The sequence below is a fragment of the Amphibalanus amphitrite genome, unplaced genomic scaffold, assembly GCF_019059575.1.
Source record: "Amphibalanus amphitrite isolate SeventyFive unplaced genomic scaffold, NRLGWU_Aamphi_draft 001182F_arrow, whole genome shotgun sequence".
In the NCBI taxonomy this organism is placed as follows: domain Eukaryota; kingdom Metazoa; phylum Arthropoda; class Thecostraca; order Balanomorpha; family Balanidae; genus Amphibalanus; species Amphibalanus amphitrite.
In genome coordinates this window covers 6,035-16,645 of record NW_024882676.1, presented here as the reverse complement: position 1 = coordinate 16,645, position 10,611 = coordinate 6,035, and the positions used below count along the sequence as shown (strand labels likewise).

General features: G+C 55.1%; 1 protein-coding gene across 1 annotated transcript; it reads left to right on the top strand.

Moving 5' to 3' along the window:
• The first annotated feature begins 1,537 nt into the window (after positions 1-1,537).
• On the top strand, positions 1,538-4,722 carry LOC122370898. The gene is made up of 2 exons (XM_043346846.1): positions 1,538-4,380; positions 4,677-4,722. Exons 1-2 carry the CDS (start codon positions 1,538-1,540, stop codon positions 4,720-4,722), a joined length of 2,889 nt encoding a protein of 962 aa, XP_043202781.1.
• Positions 4,723-10,611: the final 5,889 nt, after the last annotated feature.

Here is a 10,611-nt window from a genome sequence, read left to right as displayed (position 1 = left end):
GCAAATATAGAACATTTGCTATCGTGAGCCATGAAAACAAGTATGAGATTTTTGGAATTACACACCATATCCCAGAACAGTTTTAGAGATAATATTACGAGATATTCGCGTTTATAAGATCAAGGCAGAAAGATGCACAATTAGCTTTAGTTCCCAGCCTAAGATATCGCTTGGATGTCTAAAGTCTTCTCTGAATTGTCGGGTGTAATCGAGCCGTTTGACCATATGCTCATTGGAGTTCGTCGTCGTAAGTGAATAGCTCGCTGAAGGGGCACCTTGAACGCTTAAAAACACTTAATAAGGAAGGACCCGCGATGTGATCCCAGATAGGTTAGAAGGCCGACGATTAAATGAGGCCCACAAGACATTTTGTAATTATACGAGCTGATTGATGGCATTTCTCCCCGAACGCTTGGAGCCATATCTGCGAAAACGCGCGTATAACCCCTGCATCATCCTCCGCACACACACATACTCACATCCCGTGAGAGGTTACCCGTATCGGCAAGGACACGGGATCCCACGGGCGCTTATTCAAATGTCAACCGCGATATTGCGTGAGGCGGCGTAATAAATGAGCAGCCCGAGGGGCGCCGTCTAATTGGCCGGCTGGACGGGCCGGCCTAACGAACCTCTGACGTCACTATACACTTTGAGGCTCCAGCGGACCCCTCCCCTCCCCCAGGTCTTGGAGTACAACTCGCCCAGTCTGCTGGTATTCGAGGCACGTCGGGGTGGCTGGGGTCGACAGCTCAGGTGTCGCGAGAGCCGGGACCCTTCCAACTGAGGTGTGCTGAAAGGTTTCAAAGGAGAGGGATAGATCAGCGCGAGGCATTGAGGCGTGTAAGGAATGGGGTGGATGAGCAGGGGAGCACACCATTGGGACGTTACGAAGGGGCAGTGGACTCGGTGGCTGCCGCGGCTCAATTTCATCCACATTGAGGCCACAGGCTGTGGTATGAATAATCTTGATCATTTCAAAAGGGATTGCATGATTTTTGAATAAAAATACATATGTTCGAGAGAAAACGTACCGTGCCGCACAGCGACGGCAGCGCGCGGCGGGCACGGCCGAGCCCCGCCGTCCACGTGGTCCTCTACAGGGCCTGGGGGGGTCATCTGGAGCACATATGTGTGCTGACCGGCCCCAGTGCGCCGGGCCGGCCGCCGCCGGCCGGCTCAGCAGTTCGCGACACGACGACGACGGCGACGCGGCTCCGCCGGCGCAACGGCGCCGGCGTCGTACGATTCGATTGAGGTGCAGTGTGTGACGAGTAATCCAGAAATAGACATTCATCTAAGAACTCTTTTGGTCCTCCGGTTAATGAAACGATTCGATCAGATACGCAATTATTAGTGAACTGGACGATTACATGAACACTTTGGTCTGCCGTGCTGGATCAGAGTAAACGACCACGAATCACACGAACATTTTGGTCCTCCGGGCCGGATGTATGTGAACTAGTGAGTGAATGGACGTACAGTCCGACGCAAGTGCAGTGAACGAGTGATGTCGGAAGCGAAGTCCGACGCAGTGATGTCGGAAGCGAAGTCCGACGCGAAATCGACCGCAAAGGCGGTCGCACGGTGTGACGCTAAATCTACGCGCAGCTCGCAGGCATGTCATACCCGCAGCGAGACCTTCGGCAGCGCAGCGTCGTCCACCATCAGCGCAGCCCGCCGCCGAGCCGCGCTAAGCAAGCTCGCAGCGGAGCAAGGCCAGCGCGCGGCCGCGGCAGAGGCAGAACTGGCACGACAGCGGGCAGCTCTCGAAGCTCAACAGCTCGCCGACGAAGCTGAACGCCGTCAGCTGGAGCTGGAGCTGCTCGAGGAGGAGGAGTATGACCACCAGTCATCTGCCGTCGACCGTCAGGCTCTAGCTCGGCCTGCTGCCGCAGCTCCAAGTGAGCCAGCTGCCCAGCTGCGTGAGCCGCTGCTGCCGGGTGACAGGTCCTCACGCACCCGGGACTGGGTGGAGCAGTCCTCCCAGTACGGACAACTGGTGAGCGCGCGGCCATACGACGACCGTCACCAGCAGGAACCGCGACGCCCGCTACAGCCCGTGAGACAGCAAACGACTCCACAGCTGCCTCGAGTGACCCTGGATAAGTTCAGCGGCTCCGCTCTGGAATGGCCGAGATGGATCGCGCTGTTCAGGGCTCTAGTGCACGACCGAGACGACCTGACTGACGTCGAGCGCCTGACATATCTCCAGGCTCATCTCACCGGGCCGGCCAAGGAATCAGTGCGCGGTATGTTGTGCGACTCTTCTCTGTACGGTGAGGCTCTGCGTGAGCTAGAGGAGGAGTTCGGTGACCCGGCGCGGGTCATTCACGCGACGATGAAAAAACTGCTCGATTCGCGGCCGGTGAAAGATGGTGATATGTCGGCTGTGACAGAGCTGTCACGTGACCTTCGCACCGCAGTCCGTGTGCTACAGTGCCTTCACTACGACGCGGACATCTCGGCTGCCACCAATGTAACAGCCGTGATCTCGAAGCTTCCCGCTGCGCTGGCGCTGAAGTGGGGCGAGCACGCTGTACACAGCGGTCTCGTCCGCCCAACTCTCGCTGACCTGGACAGCTGGCTGCGCCGCTACGTGGCCGCTGGGCGCGCGTCCCTGACCCTGACGGGCCACCAGCAATCCAAGGCCGAGGTCAACAGTGGGGAGAGCCGGCAGCGGCGTGTTTATGCGACTGCGCTAGCGCCGGCCGCGCCCCGAGAGGTCGTAAAACCGAAAATTAGTGCAATAAAGGCAGCGCCGGTCGCGAGTGAGGACGCATGTGTAGTCTGTCAGGGGGCACATGACGTAGAGCGCTGTGACAGGTTTCTGGAGCTGACAGCGAGCGAGAGAGCTGAAGTGGCCGGTCGAAACGGGCTCTGCTTCAACTGTCTCGTGCGAGGCCACATCAGCGCCGCGTGCACGTCTAGCGCAAAATGTGGTCACGAGAACTGTGGAAAACGTCACCACACGCTTCTGCACAACGGAGAGCGTGTGTTTCCACGGCGCAATGCTGCCGGCAGCGCGCCGTCACCAGTGAAACATGTTGGCACTGCGGTGGTCGAGCCACCCTGTGAGGTGCTGCTGCAGACACTGCCGATAACGGTGCATGGTCCTGCTGGGCGCTGCACAACCCACGCGCTTCTCGACCTCGGGAGCCAGGTAACGCTGGTGACCGAAGGCCTGAGCGACCGTCTCGGCATCTCTGGACCCATTGACAGTTTGGTCCTGAGTACCCTAAACGGAAGTGAACGACTCAGATCACGCCGTGTGTCCTTCGTGATCGAGCCTGTCAGCAGCGGTGGCACACGTCACGAAATACGGAACGCCCAAACGACGCCGACGCTGAGTGTGTCAAATCACGCCATGGACTGGTCACGGGAGAAGGGCAAATGGCCTCATCTCGCTGACCTGGATCTGCCGAGTACGACTCGAGGTCCAGTAGAAGTACTTCTGGGCGCTGACGTCATAGAACTGATCGTGGCACGTCAGGTGATCGACGGACCACCGGGTGCGCCGTGCGCCGTGAGAACACTGCTCGGCTGGACGGTCACCGGCCGCGCGCCGGATCGAAACCTGCCAGTCAACAAGGACGTGCATCATATCCGTGTCAGCGAGGAAACCCAGGACGCTTCGGAAGTGACTCGATGGCAACACGCGCCAGGGTCACTGAACTCATCGAACATAGGCAGCCGAGGCCGCTCGGTGGCTGAGGTGGCACCGAGCGGAGAGTGGGGCCAAGGTCGCGCCGTCCTGTCGCGCCGTCCCCAGGACCGGCCCGCCGCGCCGCCCCGCCCGACAGAGCGCCCGAGAGACGAGGAAACGGCCGAAATGAGAGCACCAGCCTGCGTCACCAGGGGAGCGGAGCCGACCATAAACCCCAGCCGGTTCTCATCATGGCTCAGGCTGCTGCGTGTGACAGCGTGGGCGCGCAGATTCGCTCACAACAGCCGCAGCCGAGCAGCAGCTGATCGGCGGACGGGACCGCTGACTGCTGAAGAGCTGAGAGAAGCTGAGCGTGTCTGGCTGCTCAGCACACAGGCCGAGCAGTTCGGCGATGAAATCGAAGCTCTCCAGCACGGAAGGCGGCTTCCCTCGAACAGCCAGATGTACCGGCTTAACCCCTTCCTGGACCCGAACGGCCTTCTAAGAGTCGGGGGCCAGCTGCGCCACGCCCAGCTCGACTTCAAGGTCAAGCACCGGGTGATTCTACCTGCTCGCGGAGACATCACTCGGCTGATCGTCACCGACCGACACAAGAAGCTCGCCCATTCTGGCGCAGAGCACGTTCTGGCTCGCCTGCGGCACCACTTCTGGGTCATCAGTGACAGGGCCGCTGTGAAGCGGTACACGCCTGCCTGCATGCCGTGCCGGAAACGGTCAGCCCAGCCAGCGCCGCCGCTAACGGGTGACCTACAGCCTTCCAAGTGGGCGAGCCGGCCCCGAGCCGCACCTCCGGACGCTCATCACACGGATGAAGTGACGCGCAGACCCGGCAGACGTGCAGCTCGACGAATTAGCGCCGGTGACAAAAGACAATCTGCCTCGCGGGCACTGGCCTGTGGGGCGCGTGGTGAACGTGTTCCCTGGCGCCGACGGCCGAGGGCGGGTGGTCGAAATGGCCACTGCCACTAGTCGCTCTAGGCGGCCGATCTCTCGTCTCTGCCGTCTCCAGTGCGATGGTGACGGGCAGTAAATGGACTCAGACGGATAATGTGTGAGCGAGTGGGGCGACTAGTGAGCCTTTTACGACCACCGTGTGCCGCTGCCGAGCAGCGTCGGAGTCTGAACATTTGTGAGTGTTAACTGCGTCCGTCATTCGTGTTAGGTTGACGTGTGCGTGTGTGAGAATGAGCCGCTCATTCTGTGCGCTGTCGCTTGTGTCAATTGTCATTTGTTTGGTGATTAGCCATTAGCTAACAGCTGTGAGCCGTTCGACAGTGCTACGCGTTCACACTGTCATAGTGCCCCTCCCGGGTCATTCGGCCGGTCGGTCTGTGCGATTAGCAGTTTAGGGCCTTAGAGTGTAGCAGCCTTAGATTGGGACCGACGCGCGGCGCAACCGATGTAGTTTACAGCCTTAGCTTTAGCGTTCGTTTATTGCTGTACGATACGGACGGAGACGCTGCTTGCGAGCAGCTGTTTGTTGTTTCGTTAATGTTTTCTCTCTTACGTTTAGAATTTCCGCGAGCGACGCGAAAATTCGGGCCGGCCATGTTCGAGAGAAAACGTACCGTGCCGCACAGCGACGGCAGCGCGCGGCGGGCACGGCCGAGCCCCGCCGTCCACGTGGTCCTCTACAGGGCCTGGGGGGGTCATCTGGAGCACATATGTGTGCTGACCGGCCCCAGTGCGCCGGGCCGGCCGCCGCCGGCCGGCTCAGCAGTTCGCGACACGACGACGACGGCGACGCGGCTCCGCCGGCGCAACGGCGCCGGCGTCGTACGATTCGATTGAGGTGCAGTGTGTGACGAGTAATCCAGAAATAGACATTCATCTAAGAACTCTTTTGGTCCTCCGGTTAATGAAACGATTCGATCAGATACGCAATTATTAGTGAACTGGACGATTACATGAACACTTTGGTCTGCCGTGCTGGATCAGAGTAAACGACCACGAATCACACGAACAACATAGATTGGCATCAAAGATTCCGTATACTTCAGCTATGTTTCGGGGATACGAAGGCATGCGCTGCGAAGAGATACGAAGGCATGAGCTACATTCGAACAAAACATGAAACGTTAGGTTTTTGCAACGACTGCAACATTACATATTCTCTAGAAAGAGCCAGAAATATGCTTACGAGAAAATGGATGAATTAATTTCGGAGAATGATGATGCAGAGTAAAGCCTTAAAAGATTCGATGCAGGCCTTCATGATACCATTTTTACATACAGTAAGCAGGATCATCACCAGGAATTCATTGCGAGATACATTTGATCTTTGTAGCCAAGATCAAGGTCACGCCTGTCGTTTCACATTATGTATGGTGCATACTTTGATCGTGTCTGCAAGATACCATATCTGTTTGACAGTGCAAATTCGCTGCGTTAATCGGATATACGAGTGTCATATGTTAAATCTGATAGGTGTTTTACGGCATGCCGACAGGTACACATGGAGTGATATGTCCCTATCACGTGGCTGCGAAACGCGCATGCATTATGCGCGAGTTTAAACAGTTTTATTAAGCTTGTCACATCCGGACCATCAAATCCATGCATCAGCCGACCCCCGGGCAGCCAAACTAGTCCAATAAACGGAGACCGACTCGGCTGTCGCGTATAAAACCCGTAGCCAGCTGCAGTGGCTGTTTATGAACTCACAAATGGGACTATCAAATGACACGGCTGGGACGGGTGGCGGCTTCCTCCCGACCCAGATTCCGTTTACGACGGTCTCCGATCGGACGCGTGCGTCTCGCAGTCACCAAGTCAGGCTCGTTTGGGCGTCTGATAACGGCTCTCCGCCTGGCAGGCCCAGTCACCAGCCTGTGAGCCGCTGTATTTACGCTGGTATAAATTGGAGTAACGGTATACGGGTCTCCAGTCTGCCGCATCCCGTAGGCCAATTAGACGGGTCCAACAGCTCGGCCGTCACATTAGGCGTCTCCGGCGGTTCTTTGGTGCGTTTATTTCGGTCACGGAGAGTCGCCGGCTCGTTGTCTGGATGGCGGTCCTGCTGGCACGAGGAAGGAACGGGTCGCGGCGCTGAGGGTCGCGCGCCGCCGGCACGGGGACAATGCCGAAGTGTGACGACTGATTGGTGCCCGCCCCTCGGTCAGGAGGACGAGGATTTAGGGGCCCGTCGCTGTAACGTGAGGACAATGAGCGAGGAATGGGGAAGAGCATGAAATACGGCCGCGCCAGAGGTGTGCCACGTGCGCGTTGTGACCCAGAACTGCCGCGACGGTCTTGAATGTTTGGTGCCAGTCCTGAATGTTTGGTGCCGCTTCAGTGTGTAACGGAATGCCACAAAGCACGTCATTGGTATGCGATGGAAGTCAATTCAAGGCATTGCTTGTATATGTTGTGATGGTAGAAGGATAATAACACAAAACGCATCTTTTTGGCAAAAAAATGACAAGCTCAATAAATTTGAACTGCATTGAGTGCATATACAAGACGCCGAACCATGTGATACAGACGAAATACATATTCAAATTCGCATTCTACGTTCAAGAACTAGATTTGCTCTCATGATCTAAGAATATTGAAGTTTGGTATTCAGAGTCAAAACAGTGGTGCTGTGGGCAACACACTGCATTCGACTGACCATGGAATACAAATGTTGTTTTTGTTTGCCGCTCTAAGGCCAGAAAATAGATCGTAAGATCAGCATAAGTATACACTGCCTCCGCAGCACTCAATTACAAATCCATGAGTCGTCTCCTGTGTGCTATTTTAGCATCCTTTTCAGTCTCTCCCAATGACTGTTATGGCCGACGTACACATTATCAGTAAAAACTCTCCTATAATTGGCAGTATACCTGCACGTGAGACCTGTTCGGGTCGGTCGAGTAGGTATCGTACGCACGTCACGCTAGACAAAAGCAAGTCGACAGGGCCAGCTTTATAAATGTCACTAAGCGCGTGCCTCCTTAGCCTCAGGGCACATTCTGTCAAGACGCATTTCTTCTTCGAACCAGGCCGTGATTTGTTCCCGCTGACAGCAGCCATTACGGCGTAACTGGATAGTTAGTGTTGAGCTGTCGGTTTGTTGCCAGTCATTGTTTTAACGGAGAACGCATCTACGCGCAGGTATGCTGCGAGCATGCGTCTAAACATATTACATATTGATAGTCATCAGTATAAGGTGTATGAAGGGCTTCCTTATGGTGTAATTATTCAAATGCTCACTTGTCTGGACGAAGTTTCGGCCCATTTGTAACAGTTAAACCTACATTTTGTCTTGGTCACAGCAGTAACTCACCATTGCCATAGTTTTACCGCCGTGCAACTGGTTCCAATATTCCCACGGCATCGCTCCGTTTACCCGAAGCTGCTCCACTGCCGTGAGACTCCTAGCGAGCAGACCCGCTATCCGTCTGTCCGAATGTACCCTCAGGCGTCGCCTGGGGCTATTTCCGACCGGTCAGTCCGGCGCACAGTCAGGGTGCCGCCGAAAATGGGTCAGTGGCGGCGGGGACAGCTCCAGTTTCGGCGGAGCAGCCGTGTGACCGCGGCCGGCGGTCATTTCACGGTCGTTTGTATTCAGCTTCCAGCGGGCAGCGGTCGCGGGATCCTGGAGGCGGACTGGGGCTGTCTGCGCCGGGCACGGGGAGGGTTTGCAGGAACAGCAGAGCTGCATCAGGAGGCAGATGGGTCACCAGTTGATATTCTGAACTCAAGGCTGCGAGGTCGGCTTCTGGCCACTGAACGAGGCTTTGTTTCTATCTGACCTTAACCCACGGGTCTGAGTCGAGCTCTGAGGTGGCGACTGTTGCGTCAAAGTTGACGGCCGAGCGAACAGAGCATGCATTAGGAATTCAGGTCTGGGCAACGCAACAGTAGCTCTGGGTCATTACGTGAACGTGCGGGGAATCGGTGGAGAACGGCTGACAATAGACTATACAATTAGCTGAGCTTGCAATAGAGGTCCTGAGGTGGTATCGTAACCCAGTTCTGGTAAGCCGAGGTTGAGAGGAGATATGAGGGGCGTGGAATTGATTGAACTCAAATGCACAACTGTTGTGAGCACCCACCGCTGTTTTCTGCATTGAATCGAAATAATCGAAATGCTAGCATAAATGCTAGCATAGCATCCGTTTTGATCACAGATGCTGTTGGTGTTAACTCACAGAATTGAATAGGTACCAAGATAGACTGCAGCAGCTAAGAGTCATTTGTATTGAGTTCGGAATCTCTTCGCAGCCAATTTAGCCCGATAGTTTCAGACGCAAGCGACTGTGTTTGTTCAAGGTCAAGCGAATCGCGAACAGACACTTTAGCCTGTCTGGCAGCGCACGAACAGCGAACATAATTGAGCGTAATGATCCAAATCGACACCGAAGGAATGCAAATTGGCAAGGGCCAAGATGACTTTTCGATTGGTCGCCCCCAGCGATGCAGGCATCACATGCGTAGAGAGGGTTCAGTTCGGTGGTTTTGCAGCCGAATTCCGCATACCGGGCAATGTTAGCTCGGTCTGTCATAAAACAGGACCTCATGCGATCCCACGTCAGCCCACATTCTTCTGCTGCCGCTCAGGGTTGTCGCGGCCAGCGGGGCCTACCCCCATGCCACCGCCGCCGGATCCGTGCGTGCCTGCTGGTGTTACCCTTCTGTTCCCGGCTGCAGTCTCCGGGAGACTGCAGTGCACCAGTGCAGAGTAGCACCGCCGGCGGAATCGGCCTGCAGCGACCAGCCGCCTCAGCATCCTCCCATCGCTCCGGTGTGCCACGATCATTGAATGGCTTTGCGCTCATTAGCCTTCGTTGTAATGGAATTTGTGCTCTTTTTCAGCATGATACTTACCCAACACGCTATGAGATTCTCTAGAAAAGCGAGCAACGATTCCTATAAAATGATAACTTTAGGGCACGGTACAGTGACTTACATCCACCATAACACAAGCATTCTAAGAACAATTCATTGTTGTAGCAATAATGCATTTTCTTATAACGACATCTTGTGTTTTACGACTGAACTAAAATATAACAAAATAATTTCACAATTCTATCCTTTAATAGTTTATGCTTGTTTCAGTCACATGCACTGCTAGGCCAGCATTATCCGCACATCGGACATGGGTGTGACATACGTAATGCTGACTTTTTAGTTCAAGGCACTCGCCTGCTTTTGCAAAATACAATGAAAAACATGATGGGCGACTTAGCTTCAGCATCCATTATAATTCACCCCGACAATCGAATGTGCTTTCATTTCTGAGCAAACCTGATGCCACCGGATGTATGCACCGCCCATGTTATCAACCTATAATCATTTGCTTCTCTGTAGTCTGGGGAAAATCCTCCACCCCTGCCGCCTATCACCCTTTCAATCTCTCCGAACCAGCACCGTGACCTCACGTGCCTTCCTCGCGGCTTACGGCTTCCAGTAGCGAATGCCTGTGTCCATCACCCTTCCATCGACCCTGCGGGGCATGAGGGTGAGGTGCGCCGTACTGCTCACCGGCTCCGCCCTCTCTCTCTCTCTCCCTCCCTCTCTCTCTCTCATTCTCTCTCTCGGTCTTCCTCATCCACCTCTCACTCACTCTCTCTATCTATCTAGAGAGATATCTATCACTCACTCTCTCTCTCTCTCTCTCTCTCTCTCTCTCTCTCTCTCTCTCTCTCTCTCTCTCTCTCTCTCTCTTTCTTTCTTTCTTTCTCTCTCTCTGTCTCCCTGTCTCTGTCTCTGTCTCTGTCTCTGTCTCTGTCTCTGTCTCTGTCTCTGACTCTGTCTCTCTCTCTCTCTCTCTCTCTCTCTCTCTCTCTCTCTCTCTCTCTCTCTCTCTCTCTCTCTCTCTCTCTCTCTCTCTCTCTCTCTCTCTCTCTCTCTATCTTTCCATACCTTCCACAGCCGCCGTGGATGGTTTTTATCCCGGCTGGCTGACGACTCGACCCTGCAAGCCCCCATTGCTATTCAGCCTTCCGGCACGTCAA